Source organism: Pelodiscus sinensis, chromosome 7, assembly GCF_052426305.1.
Source record: "Pelodiscus sinensis isolate ZL-2025 chromosome 7, ASM5242630v1, whole genome shotgun sequence".
NCBI classification, from domain to species: domain Eukaryota; kingdom Metazoa; phylum Chordata; order Testudines; family Trionychidae; genus Pelodiscus; species Pelodiscus sinensis.
Genome location: NC_143058.1, coordinates 77,261,690 through 77,275,710, shown reverse-complemented (window position 1 = coordinate 77,275,710; position 14,021 = coordinate 77,261,690). Strand labels below are relative to the sequence as shown.

At 44.5% G+C, this 14,021-nt stretch overlaps 1 protein-coding gene across 1 annotated transcript in view; it reads left to right on the top strand.

The window, feature by feature from the left end:
• DYTN (dystrotelin) overlaps positions 1–14,021 on the top strand; it is a 43,986-nt gene that overhangs the window by 7,215 nt on the left and 22,750 nt on the right. The window contains exons 3-6 of the mRNA XM_075934356.2: positions 2,577–2,651; positions 4,782–4,980; positions 11,586–11,671; positions 12,990–13,078. Coding sequence (XP_075790471.2) covers positions 2,577–2,651; positions 4,782–4,980; positions 11,586–11,671; positions 12,990–13,078 — 449 coding nt within the window. The remainder of the gene's footprint in view (positions 1–2,576; positions 2,652–4,781; positions 4,981–11,585; positions 11,672–12,989; positions 13,079–14,021) is intronic.

Here is a 14,021-nt window from a genome sequence, read left to right as displayed (position 1 = left end):
GTGGGAGCTAGGGTGAGCCCTCGCTGCTGCTCCAGCCTCATGTTCACTGTGCAGCCATGAGGCTGGAGCAACAGTCTGGCTTCCCTCTTGGAGCGTGCACAAGGGCAGGGGCAGAAGTGAAGAAAGCCTCAACCTTCCCTGCCAACCCCGGCTCCATGCCAAATTACACATGAGGTCCATGCAGCAGTGGTTAGGGACTGTATACAGACCACATTACAACAGTGTCCACAAACTAGTATCAATCCCGAACAGAATCAATCAATCACTGGACTGGTGGCAGACCCAGAAAACATGTGCGTTGTGGTACCTTTTTACAGACATCCCCCAACCATGACCATCACGATGGATACCTCTCTCCTCCACTGAGGGGCACAATCAGGCCTTCTCAGAACTCAGGGACATTTGTCTCTGCAGGAGTGTACCCTGCACATAAACATACTAGAGCTCAAGAATGGTATTTTATGCATGCCAACATTTCCTTCATCTTATACGCAACAGCACTGTGCAGATTTTTACAGACAATCAAGCAACAATGAATTACATCAACAAGCAAGGTGGGGCCAGGTCCCACCACCTATGCAGGGAGGCTGTCCCTCTGTGGACATGGGGCATTGCACAGTCACATACAAGCCTCTTACTTTCCGGGCAAAGACAATCTTACCGCAGTCAATCTCAGTCATGAATGGGAAATGGATCCCAAGATTCTATGACAGATTTTCAGTCTCTGGGGATTTCCAATGATGGACTTGTTTGCAACTAATACTATGAGGACTGTTTCCCACTCTGGCACTCCGAGTATAGAAGATGGGGGCCCACAAGGGACCTTAAATACCTTGCCTCTATAGCCTCTGCTTCCAAAAACTCTCCATAGTCACAGAGTTACTTACTTGGGGGGTAGCTGCCACCATCAAGTGATTTAACCCTGAAAAAACAAGAGGGAATACTTGAATTCCTTCCTCAGGGGTACCCCAACCTCTTTTGCCCCAAGAAAGCTTGAAAAAAGAAGCAAAAAACAAAAAAAAATAAACTATGGGTACGTCTAGACTACATGCCTCCTGGGATGAGGCTTACCTGGGTGGTCGACAAATACCTTTGATGTCGACACTGAAAGGACGGTTGGCTGTGCGTGGGTAGTAGCTGCACCATGTGTGCCGTCTGTTTCACGTGCACGGCCTACTGGAGAGCACTGCTACCAAAAATCTCCAACAGGCACGCTGCAGCGCCCTAAACACCTAGGGTATGTCTAGACTACATGCCTCTGCTGACAGAGGCATGTAAATAGGCTACCCAACATAGTCAATGAAGTGGGGATTTAAATATCCCCGGCTTCATTAAAATAAAAATGGCCACCGCATTGTGCCGGCTCAGCTGATTGTCGGCACAGCGCGGCAGTCAAGACATGGATACTGTAAACCTCATTTCACCAGACATAAGGGAATGGTCGACAAAGGCTTCCCCTGTCGACCGATCCGCATCTTGACTGCTGTGCTGTGCCCAGAATCAGCTGAGCCGGCACAGCGTGGTGGCCATTTTTAATTTAATGAAGCCAGGGATATTAAAATCCCCACTTCATTGACTATGTCGGGTAGCCTATTTTACATGCCTCTGTCGGCAGAGGCATGTAGTCTAGACACACACCCCAAGGTGGAACACCCATAGGGACAACCATCTTGAAGAACCTCCATTACTGCACAAGGTGAGTAACCCTCTCTTCTCCGAAACAACAGCAAACAACATAATCTGACAAAAGCAAGACTGGACAGATGGCATAGCAGACACAGGTTAACATCTATATCATAGGAAGCAACTGAGAACCTACAGGATCTATAATTTGCTGACTGTTAACATTACACTTGTACATATGTGAAGAACCACTAATTGGCCCACTTCCACAGGAAACAAGTAGGGAGTTTTGTGACCTGTTTTCAGTCATTTATGCATGTCCAGTTTATCTACACTCTTCATTGTCGTTAGTCAGATTTTAACTCAGGCTATGTCTACACTACAGAGGTTTTTTTGGAAAAAGGCCATTTTTCAAAAAAAATTCACTTACATCCTCACTGCAATCGTGTTCTTTCAAAAAAAAAAAATATCCAAAGAACAGAAGGGTTTTTCTGACATTGGTAAACCTCTTTCTATGAGGAAGAAGCCTTTTTCCAAAAGAGCTCTTTCAGAAAAAGGTGTGTGTGGACGAAGAAGAGGGAATTCTTTTGAAAGAAGAGGAATGAGGTGCCCTGGTGGCCATTCTGTCCATAGCAATCACAGCTTAAATGAGTGAGGACGCTATCTTTAAAAAAAATTGCTTTTTCGATGCGCTTTGGCAGTGTGGATACTCTCTTCCAGAAAAGCTTCTTCTGAAAGAAGACTGCAGTCTAGACATAGCCCCACTAACTGTAACTGAGTCCAGACTGAGAGCAGGTGTCATCTGGACAGTTTGAGAAATCCTGCTCTCAGAGGTCAGGTTTCTGAAGGCTCCTTTCATAATTTTCCATGTTCCCTTAAGTGTTCCTCCATCCCTTCCCTTCATAACTAGCATAAGATAATCGGTGGTACATTATATATGTTTTCTTTTACAGAAGCTCTAAATGAGGTGCAAAACACCATCTATAGAACAGCCCTGAAATTACGCACTGTGCAAATCCTGTGCCAATGTAAGTAGCTCAGAGAGGTCATGGGAGAGGGGAATCTGGAAGAGTCTGAGTTGCCATCATAAATGATACTACTTGCTTTTCTCTAATGCTTTCCATTTGAAGATCTCAAAGATTATCATCAACATTAATGAATTAGTAAATAATACTCATCACATGCATTAGCATCCTTTAATATCCTCGGCTGAAAGGCATGAGGTATCATTATCCCCATTTTACTGATTGACAAACTGACGCACAGAGGGGTGAAATGACTTGCCCAAAATGACAGTTTAGTCCGTTAGTTGGGGGGTAGAGATTAGATTCTACATGTTTTAATAACTAAATGATTTCCCAAAGCCTCACAATACAGACATGACATGGAGAAGCATCATTGTCTCTTTTTGTGTTGTTGTGAATGAAGTACATATAGAACTGTTCAAAGTATTTTCAACAAAAAATCAAAAGTGGATTTTTACTTAAAACAACACTTTCTAAAGAAAATGTTGATTTGATTAACTGTTTTTTGTTTGGAAAATTTTCAAAAGAAATGAGAAAATTGAATTTTATTTTTAAAATATCAGGAAAAAAATTTTCACTTCCTTTTTTTCTTTCTGCATTGCAAAAGCTAAATACATTTTTTAAAATGAAAAAAACCCTGTCTTTTCAATAGAAAATCAAAAAGGAATAAAAGAAAATGGAGAAAAAACTAATTTCTCCTTTCATCTTCCCACTTAATCGTGGAAGCAGGGAGTACAGATATTTATTTTTTAAAATAGCATAACAATTTAAAAAATGTTTGTTTCTTTCTGTTGGAGGGGGGAACCTACAATTGAAGTGAAATATTGGGATTCCACCAGTTCAGCATAACCCTTTCATAGTTTAGCTTTCATTTATTGAAGCTCAGAGGCTAGAACTACTTCTGACCAGAGGAATCCCCAAGGAAGAGAAGCTGATCCTCAAAAGGTACTTATGTACCTGTCAAAGCTGTTTCCCACTTTGGCTCTCCAAGGGCGGAAAGTGGAGGACCGCATGAGACTTTAAAATACCTTGCCACTAAAGGCTTCTGTTTAAAAATTCCTAAGGTCACAGATTCCCTGGCCTTAGATTGGCATTGCTGCCACCACCCAAATACAAAAACCACTTTGAAAACCCAGGAAGGTGTTTTTGGGAATTCCTTCCTGTGGGATACCTTCAAACTCTTTAACCCTCCCCCTGGAGAGAGCTTGAAAAACTGTCAGGCTGTGTCTACACTGGGCCACTTATTCCGGAAAATCAGCCGCTTTTCCGGAATAAGCTGTGAGCTGTCTACACTGGCCCTTGAATTTCCAGAAAAGCAACGAAGCTCTATTGTACAAAATCAGCCGCTATTCCGGAAAAACTATTCTGCTCCCGCTCGGGCATAAGTCCTTATTCCGGAACACTGCTCCGGAAAAGGGCCAGTGTGGACAGCCCAGTAGTCTTTTCCAAAAAAAAGCCCCGATCGCGAAAATGGCGATCAGGGCTCTTTTCCGGAAAAGCGCGTCTACATTGGCCACGGACGCTTTTCCAGAAAAATGGCTTTTCCGGAAAAGCAGCCTGCCAATGTAGACGCTCCTTTTCCGGAAAAACTGAAAACGGAATAGTATTCCGTTTTAAGCAATTCCGGAAATTCATGCCAGTGTAGACACAGCCTCAGGGTACGTCTACACTGCCACCCTAGTTCCAACTAGGAGCTTTAGTTCGAACTACCTAGTCCGAGACACGTGTAGCTGCAGGCAGGTAGTTCGAACTATGGGGCATTTAAAAATGGCGGCGCCCGGGAACATGCAAATAAAGCCCAGGATATTTAAATCCCAGGCTTCATTTGTAAGTTCGAATGCCTACATCGAATACAGTGTAGATATACCCTAATTTCTCCTAGCAGTATGGCTTGCAGTCTTAGGCACATGCACACAGAACCTCCTGCCCTCTAGGACACACAAATCAGATGATAGTCCTAAAAAGGTGATTTTTTTAAATTAACAAAACAAAGAAAACACTTGGTGTTTAGTTTTATACCAAGTATTGTAAGTAGCTTTTGTTTCCACATGTGTCATGCATTTTCAATTCAGAAACATTCTTCCATTTGCGATAAAGATGGGACTGATTAATTTCTCCCATTATTTTCCACAGTGGGCTGGACTGATGTCTCCCTGATCCAGCACATCTTGCCAAGCCGCCAGTGTCAGGAGAAGCAGAACTCCCTGACAACTCAGCAGCTATTGCAGTTGCTGAAGGAATTATTCCAGAAAGCTAAATTAGAGAACCCAGGCCAGGTAGATCCACAGGGCCCTGAGCACACCCTGAACTTGATAGTTTCCATGTATGACAGGTGAGAGCAAGAGTTCATCTACACTGTAATAACGCCCATTCCCATCCCCTCCTGCCATGTTCAGTGAGAAACTATCCATCTCCCAGTTCAAAAGGTGCATATTATTTAAATTATATATAGCAATTAAATGGGTTTTACCCATGAAAGCTCATGATCCTATATGTTTGTTATAGTCTCTTAAGTTCACATTTGCACTGCACCCTTACCTTGAAATAAGCTACGTAATTTCTAAATAAAGCACTATTCAGAAACATCCCTTAATCCTTGTGGGACAAGGTTTACAGGGACATCAGAATAGCGAGCCCATTGTGTTCCAAAATAACAGGCGTGATGAAAAGGCGTGGAATAGCTATTTCAGGATACGTCCAGTATTCTGAAATAGCGCCACAGTGTAGACATAACCTAAGATGCCACCAGACTACTCATTGTTTTTATTGTAAAATGGGTTCAGCTTCAAATGTGGATTAAGTATAGGCTTAAGGTTTGGGATTCAGGTCAAAGTTGAAAGGGCTTAAGGTTCAGGTCAGATAGCATAAAAAATTGCAGACTTGTTCTCATGAGCTTTCAGGCCAAGTTGGTGGAAATCTCATCAACTCTGCTGCTTTTGCATAATTTCTGCCATTTTGAATCAACCCCCTCGATGGCCATCTCAGCCAAGAGCTAGAGTCTGAAAAGCAGCGAAGGCTGATCTCTTCAACCTTAGAAGCAGTGCTTCCAGGTGAGGGTTGAGGCACGTTGGCAGAGCAATGCAGGGAAGACTGTACATTGGCTGCCCACTCTGCAGTGATTTAGTCTGATAGAGTAATTCACTCTCCAGTTCTGGTGAACTTCACCCACCAATCCCTGTTATTAAATAGAATAAGCACAAAGTTCACAAACAGCAACACAAAAGGGAAACGTACAAGTGAGTTTGGAGAGAAAGAAGATCTGGAGAAGCTTTTTTGGTGTTTGAACAACCTCAGTCATGCTATAAAAAAGCAATAATTATGTGCAACAAGGGCTGAACCTATAGGGTACGTCTAGACTACCGGGTTTTGTCGACAGTATCTGTCGACAAAACTTCTGTCGACAAAGAGCGTCCAGACACATTGAGTTCTGTCGACAAAGCAAGCTGCTTTGTCGACAGATCCCTGTAGTCTAGACGCAACCCTAAAGGCAATAACACCTTCTGTCGACAGAACTCAGCGGTAGTGTAGACGCTGGTATAGTTTTGTCGACAAAAGTCCACTTTTGTCGACAAAACTCAGTAGTCTAGACACACCCATAGTGGCTTTCTATGCCTCGAAGAAATTTAGTGCTATGTTACATGGCATAAACTGTGAGGCTGTGTCTAGACTGGCAAGTTTTTCCGCAAAATCATCTGCTTTTGCGGAAAAATTTGCCAGCTGTCTACACTGGCCGCTTGAATTTCCGGAAAAGCACTGACAATCTCATGTAAGATTGTCAGAGTTTTTCCGGAAATACTATGCTGCTCCCGTTTGAGCAAAAGTTTTTTTCCGAAAGACTTCTGCGCAAAAGGGCCAGTGTAGACAGCACAGTACTGTTTTCCGCAAAAAAGCCCCGATCGCAAAAATGGCGATCGGGGCTTTTTTGCGGAAAACTGTGTCTAGATTGGCCACGGACTCTTTTCTGCAAAAAGACTCTTTCCTGCCAATCTAGACGTGCTTTTCCGAGAATGCTTTTAACGGAAAACTTTTCTGTTAAAAGCATTTTCGGAAAATCATGCCAGTGTAGATGTAGCCTGAATGTTCTGTGCAGATCTTACTTGAGAAACTGAGGGATGGTGAATTGGAAAGGTGGATGAACCTCATTTGCTGTTCACTGGACTAAAAAGAAATGCCCAACCTGTAGAGTGACAAGAAGACAGAGTGTGCACTGACAGCAATGGCTGTGCTGACAGCTGGTTTTTACTAACAAGGAAGCCATGGAGCTGAACTCATTTTAATCATGGTGGGAAATTAATGCAAAATTTCACTAATGAACACAAGGCTTTTCAGACAGTTTTGCAAAAATTCTCAGTCATTCAGTTTGACTCTGCTAACACCTCATTCTCCAGTTTAAAAAGTTTGTCATCTATTCATAAGCAGAATCAATCAGGCACAAAAGAAAAAAACTAAGTTCATTATTTAATTTATTCACAGTGAATGGAAAGCACCCCATGCAAAGGTCCAGAACAAAACCTGTGCACCACATAAGCCTTCAAAAACAAATTACGTGATTCATAGTATTTTTACTATCCCTCTTGAATTTTCCATAATGAATAAGTTGAGCTGCTCTGTTTGTAATTCCATATGATGAACTGCTTACAGAAATCATCTGAAGGTTAACTAAAATCTACTGCATTTTGGAACACAATGAGAAATAGCAGCAATATTTTCTAAGCTTCATACTCTAAGTACGAACAACCCAAGGGAAATTGCATAGAACAATCTCCATTACAAGATTGACTTGGTCCCTTTTTGCAAGCCATTTTCTGCCTTCCTAAAACTAGGCACCATTTGCCTCTTGCTCTGATATATGATTTTCCCAGTGAAGTTCTTGCCATGCATGCACTGTAGGAGAAGCTTCACATACAATTTTGTTTCCTTCCCGTGACTATTTTTGTTCCATCTATACTTTTTTCCACTATCTAAAGTTAAAACATTTTTTTCTAACAGGGACACATCAGAGCTTTTTATATATCCAAGTGTTAGTTTACTTGTATGCCTGTTGAGGATATAATTAAACATTTCTGTAGACAGTAGATGGTTCAAGAGTGATTTCACTGACATCTTTTCTGCATGTTTCATCAACCAGAAGTGTCTGGTGAACATTCTGTTTATATCTTCACTTTTTCCCCAGCTAATTGAACTCAGCTCACTAGTCCCTTCAGTTTAAGTGAGTTTCTAATCTTCTTTAGTTTCCTTTCCAGTAGTATAGCACAATTTTCTTCTTCCCTTTAAAACTTGCCACTAATGTTCCCTAAAGTTTCCAGGTCTAGGAACTGCTGTTTGACATTAAGGGCACTTCTTCACTCACTGCAACAGAGATCGATGTTCTGGCATTTGATTAGCAGGTCTAGTATAGACTCATAAATCGAATGCTGAGGGCAGCTCTGGCCAGCTCTTATACTCCTTGCAGTAGTGAGGAGTAAGGGAAGAAGACGGGAGCATTTGCTTCCATTGGCCTCCTGCAGTGGGGATGGTGCCAAGCTCAAATTAAGGAAAGCCAACTTCAGTTATGTATTCTACAGAGCTGGAGTTGCATACTTTAAGCTGACCTTCCAAGTCTAGTGTAGACCTGGATTAAAACTCCCACTAATATATATTACGCTATATCTCAGTCCTTCCCATAATTAAATAAGATGGTTCTGAAGACTATTTTGATGTACACAGTATTAAAATTCTTTAAATGATACCCTACCCTGAAAAGTGACTGTAAAATAGCATTCTTCTTCAAGTGATGTCCCCTTGGGTGCTCCACTGTTGGTGTTGAGCTTGTCCCGGTGCCGTGGATCGGACACTTTTAGAGCAGAGTCCTGTAGGGCTGCACATGCGTGAGTGGCGAGCGGCATCCCCACCTTTGAAGTTAGTGCATACAGCCCGATTTCCCTCAGTTCCTTCTTTGCCGCCCTCGGCTACAGACTGAGTTCCAACCCTCTCCTCCTCAGTGCACTTCTGAAAAACAAAGAAGAGAGATTTATTTAGATAGATAGCATTGACTCACTCATTAGGTCTTTCCCTGTTACATTTAAAAGAAAAATAAACCAAACCGCTTTTTTTCCTTCAGCTTGTTTATAGCTTAGTTAGATTAACAGTTTACCACTACGCTGAGGCAAACTACAAACCAAAAAAACCAACCAAACAAATCAAACACAGACAAGTATCAGAGGGGTCGCCGTGTTAGTCTGAATCTGCAAAAGCAGCGAGGAGTCCTGTGGCACCTTATAGACTAACTGAAGTGTTGGAGCATAAGCTTTCGTGGGCAAAGACCCACTTCGTCAGATGCAGCTGCAAACACAGACAGCTTCTCATAACTACAATCACAAGCGGCACAGTGCCCTGTCGGGAGAGATGCCAGGCTCTCCTAAAATCAAAAGCTGCAACAAATGCGGAGACTCTGTGCCAGCCTCTGATGGTCACAGCAAATACATTCACTGTTTCGGAGACATGCATGTTTCACAAAAATGTGTCCATTGTCACAGTCTGACAGCGAGAGCTCGCAAGGAAAGAGAGCTCAGAATACGCACACTGTCCATTGACAAAGCCCATGACCCCCATATATATAAAGGGGGCAATAAGGGCTTGGGTGCGACGCCCCCTCAGGGGAACCTCTCAAACCCTTCACCTCAAAAAGCGCATTCAGAAACCAAGTCCTCACCAGTCCGCTCCCTCCCATCACGAATGAGTAAGGGAGATGAACTTGGCACCTCGGGCATGGGAAAATCTCAAGCATCCTCACTGACAGGCTCAAAAGCATGTTCTAAACAGGCTGGGAAACCAGCTCCCAAGCCAACAAAAAGGGCACCTACTAAGGGCCCTGAATTAACAGAGGCACCACCAGCACAACTGGCACCAGTGATGCCACCTGCACAGGCGATATCCCCAATGTGGTATGAGCCCCCAACACAGCTTTCACCTTGGGCACTGAGAAATTTTAGGGCTAATTTTAACTGCCCTTCCATGCCTCACACTAACCCCAGATCTCCCAGGGTATCAACTGCACCCATGCACCTATACTTACACCCTCAACCCACTTCCTAAGTGGTTGATGCTGTGAATCAAAGGTCTAAAAATCCTCAGACCAAACACATACACAAGACAAAGACCACAAATGTTTCAAAATGGTTACGCTCACCATGATCATTCCCACACTGGACAGAGGAGACTGGTTTGCAGCCCTCGACTTCCATGATGCATATTTCCACATCACGATATATCCAGCACACAGACATTTTCTACATTTTACAGTAGCATTAGACCATTTTCAGTAGAGTCCTTAAATTTGGACTCTTCTCTGCCCCCAGAGTCTTCTCCAAGACCCTGGCAGTTGCAGCAGTGCCACTCAGATTAAAAGGTATCACAGTCTTCCCTTATTTGAATGATTGCCTCATCTGAGGTCCCTCCCAACAGACCACAAGGAACATGATCTGATTCACAAAGGCTTCCCTTCAGTCTCTAGGCTTCATTATCAATGACCAGAAGTACACTCTATGCCCTACACGATCCCTAAAGTTCATAGGGGCTCGCATAGATTCCACAACAGCACATCCCTATCTCCCCAATCAACATTTTGACAATATAAAAAGCCTGGTCACAATCATAACCACCAGGCCAACTGTGCCCATCCTAACTTGTCTCAAACTCATGGGGCATATGGCAGCCACCACATATGTTGTCCCACATGCCAGACTGTGTTTTCAATGTTTCCAACACTGGATGTCTTCAAGCTATACACCAACCAGCCATCACATCCACAGACACGTTTCGCCTCCTCCGAAAGTCCTTACCTCTTTACAATGGTGGATGCAGGACCTCTGCAGTGAGATGCCCTTCCACCGAGATCAACCGTCCAAATAAATCACTACAGATGCCTCATTGCTAGGTTGGGGTGCACACTTTCAACAACTTTCCCCCAGCGCAAGGAAAGTGATCCAAAGATGAGTCCAGACGCCTCATTTTTTGAGGAGTAACGTTAGTTCGAACCAAAGGGTTTGGTTTGAACTAATGCATCCCGGCATGCACTTCCTGGTTCGAATCAGCAGTTGAGCGGAGTAACGCGCCGGCGAGATCATGTGAATGAAGCGCGGGATATTTAAATCCCACGCTTCATTAGCAATTTCGTTCACCTACATTTGCATCCCTAGCTTGAACTAGGGAGCAAGTGTAGATGTACCCTTAGAGCTTAGGCTCCCAGCCTGCCTATCTGTAAGCCTATGAAGAGTCCCACTGACATTTGTTGGTATCTGCTCAATCACTAGGACCTCCCACACAGATCTGTTGGACGATGGACCAAGTTAAGACTTTTGATGATACATAAAACATTGTCAGGCCCCAAGCATAATTTTCTGGACACAGTACAAACTTGTCAGATGGGCCCCCTCACATATACATACCACAATTTGCAAGCTGGGCCTTTTCTGTATCTTTTCCCCTTTGTCCCCTCCATTACTGTCCCACAGCTGCCTGGGCTCCACTGGAGTCAAATATAGTAAAAACTTGGGGAAGGGGGGCTACAGTTAAATAAAGCAGATCTGAAACATGCCTACTGAGTAAGAGCATGCCAATTTATAGGCACTTTTCACAACTGAATCATGTTTTACAACAGTGTTTCAGATGAGACATAATTTTGTTAATTTTTGTGATATAACAGTGTAAAATCTAAGGCGAAAATCTACTTAGATTGTAACCTTTGTGCGTGTGTGTTCATACAGAGCCTGGCCCAGTGAAGCTCTGGTCCATGGCTATCTCCTAAGCACTGCCCAGTGCAGAATAAATACGGTATATCAAAGCATGTACATATAAAAGGATCTGGATTTGTATGAGATTTTCTTCCAATATAACAATGGATTTTGCACTAGTAGATTTAGCTTTCATGTTCCTAGCTTTATTTTTATCTTCTTCTAGGAGTGGAACAGGTTTTATCAAAGCCAGATCAGCTGCAGCTGCCCTAATTGCTCTCTCAGGAGACAGTCTGCTTACTAAATACAAAGGTGGGAAAAACAGACTTTTAAACATTGCCTAAAGTACTATGTACTGAGTGCTGGCCAAGTCTCCAATGTGTTTTATTTTTACACAAAAAGAAAACAGTATCCTAGTGTTCATGAATGTAAGTATGTGGGGCAAAAATGTACTGCCTTACTGTAGGAAAAAGGTTCCTGCACAAGAGTTATGTCCATCCACCCATCAATTATTATTACATAACTAGCCAATTAGCCTGTCATAAGACAGGATTTTCAGGTCTCTCCTCCACGTCGGTCTTCTCTCCTGAGCCTCCGGTCTCTCGCTCCGTCTCTTTCTCTCTCTCTCCTTCTCCTCCTGCCTTCCCCTCTCTCTCTCAGCTCTCCTCTGCCTTCTGCCTCTCTCTGTGTCTCTCCCTTTCTCTTCTCCCCATCCTGCCTCTCGCTCTCTCTCCGCTCTCCTGTCTCCATCGGGGATGCACGCTCATCCAGGCCCTACCCCCTGGGCATGTATGTCACCGCCCTGCCCCCCCTTCGCCTCCCGCCATGGTGCTCGGCTGACTTCTGTGCCACTTAGCCGGGCCACCGCGCAGGAGCAAATGGCCTCGCTCTCTCTTCTCCTCCTACTGCCTCGCCCTCTCTCTCTCTCATCTTTTGTTCGCCTCCTGCCTCTCTCTCCTTCTCTCTCTCTTTCTCTTCTCCCCCTCCCGCCTCTCACTCTGTGTTTCTCTTCTCCTCCTCCTGCTGCGTCTCTCTCACTTTCTCGCTGTCCTCCACCTCCTCCGTTCTCTTCTCTGTCTCCTTCGCATCCGCTCCGCTTTCCTCGTTTTGAATCCAGCGCCCTTTCCTGACGTCAGAGATGCACGCTCGTCCGGGCCCCGCCCCATGGCTGTTCCCTCTGGGCGGCACTGTTGCCCCCCGCCATGGTGCTCGGCTGACTTCTGCGCCGCTCAGCCAGGCTGCCGCACGAGAGCAAGCAGCGGAAGCGGCTGTTTGGGCCCCACGCTCCCCATGCAGCACCCCCATGCTGCTTGGGGAGCGCAGACCCTAAGCAGCCGCTTGCATTGCTTGCTCCCACACGGTGGCCCAGCTGAGCAGCGTAGAAGTCAGCCGAGCACCATGGCGAGGGGCAACAGCGCCGCCCAGAGGGACCCGCCGGGGTTTCAGCGTTACAGAGTCACAGACATTGGGCTACTATATAGATGATACCCTTCGTGTATGCATCTCAGAACAAATCACAGACAACGTGCCAGTGGCGGTAGTTTTCTTGATAGTGGCACCCAATTGTTGCCATGCAGCTTTTGTTGGAAATAAGCTACATTAAGAATCTGCCTTCTCTGGTCCTTTCCAGCTTTCTTTCAACTCTATGCTGACCCCAGTGGGAGAGAGACCCTGATCACTCAGAGCGCCATGAAGAGCCTGCTGACAGACTTACACCAGGTAATGTCATCGCTATTCTATAAGTGAAATGAGAAAATGCACATGACAACGTGTAGTCAAGTGATCCATCCTTCCTGTTTCAAGTGGGGGGGACGGGGACTATTCCTCACTTTGTTGTGCTATAGCTAAATAAAGCAGCAAGTTCCCAGCCTGCAGCTGTGAACTGAGAGTTTGTTTTGTTGGATTGAGTCACTTTACAAAACTAACTGAAGTCAGGGGGGCTCCATCTAAGCAAAGGGATCTACCATGCAGACCCATTGTTGGATCATGGCTTCAATGTCTAAACCTGTCTTTACACAGTCGAAAATCCCATTCATATCACTGTCGCTGTGGCTCAAATTTTGGCTCAATTTATGGTAGCCAGCCCCTGTAAGTAATTTCAAGAGCATGGAGTTGCACCTATGTAGAATCCTGCATAGTGTTAGCCTCCTTGGTGTCAAAAGGGGCTTCATGCAGGCAATGTCCATTTCCTGGAGCTGCTTTCTGGGTCCAGACCATAGCTACTTGGACTGTAAGCTCCTTGAGGGAGGGACCTTCTTTTGTTCTGTATTTGTCCAGGGCCTTGGACAATGGAGTCTTGGTCTCTGTCCGGGGCTCCCGTGGGGCTATGATAATACAAATAATAAGGAGCAGCAGCAAAGAGGCATTGCTCATTGGCATGGCTCTGAGAATGGCCTCCAAGAAGTGCTCAGCCAGGAGACGTTCTCAGGTGCGAGGGCGAAGGTGGGAATTTTCTCACTTCACTCTGTTTAGGAAAACATGAAATAAGTCTATGCTGGAATAAAAGAGAGTCTGTCCAAATACTGGGTCCATCGCTCTAAACCAACAGCACGAATTACTAGACCAGAGGCGTCATTATGACACATACTCAGGTTTGAAATTACACTATTGTCATGTCTCTACATTGAAACAGTCTTTCCCCAGCACAGGAAGTAAATGGTTT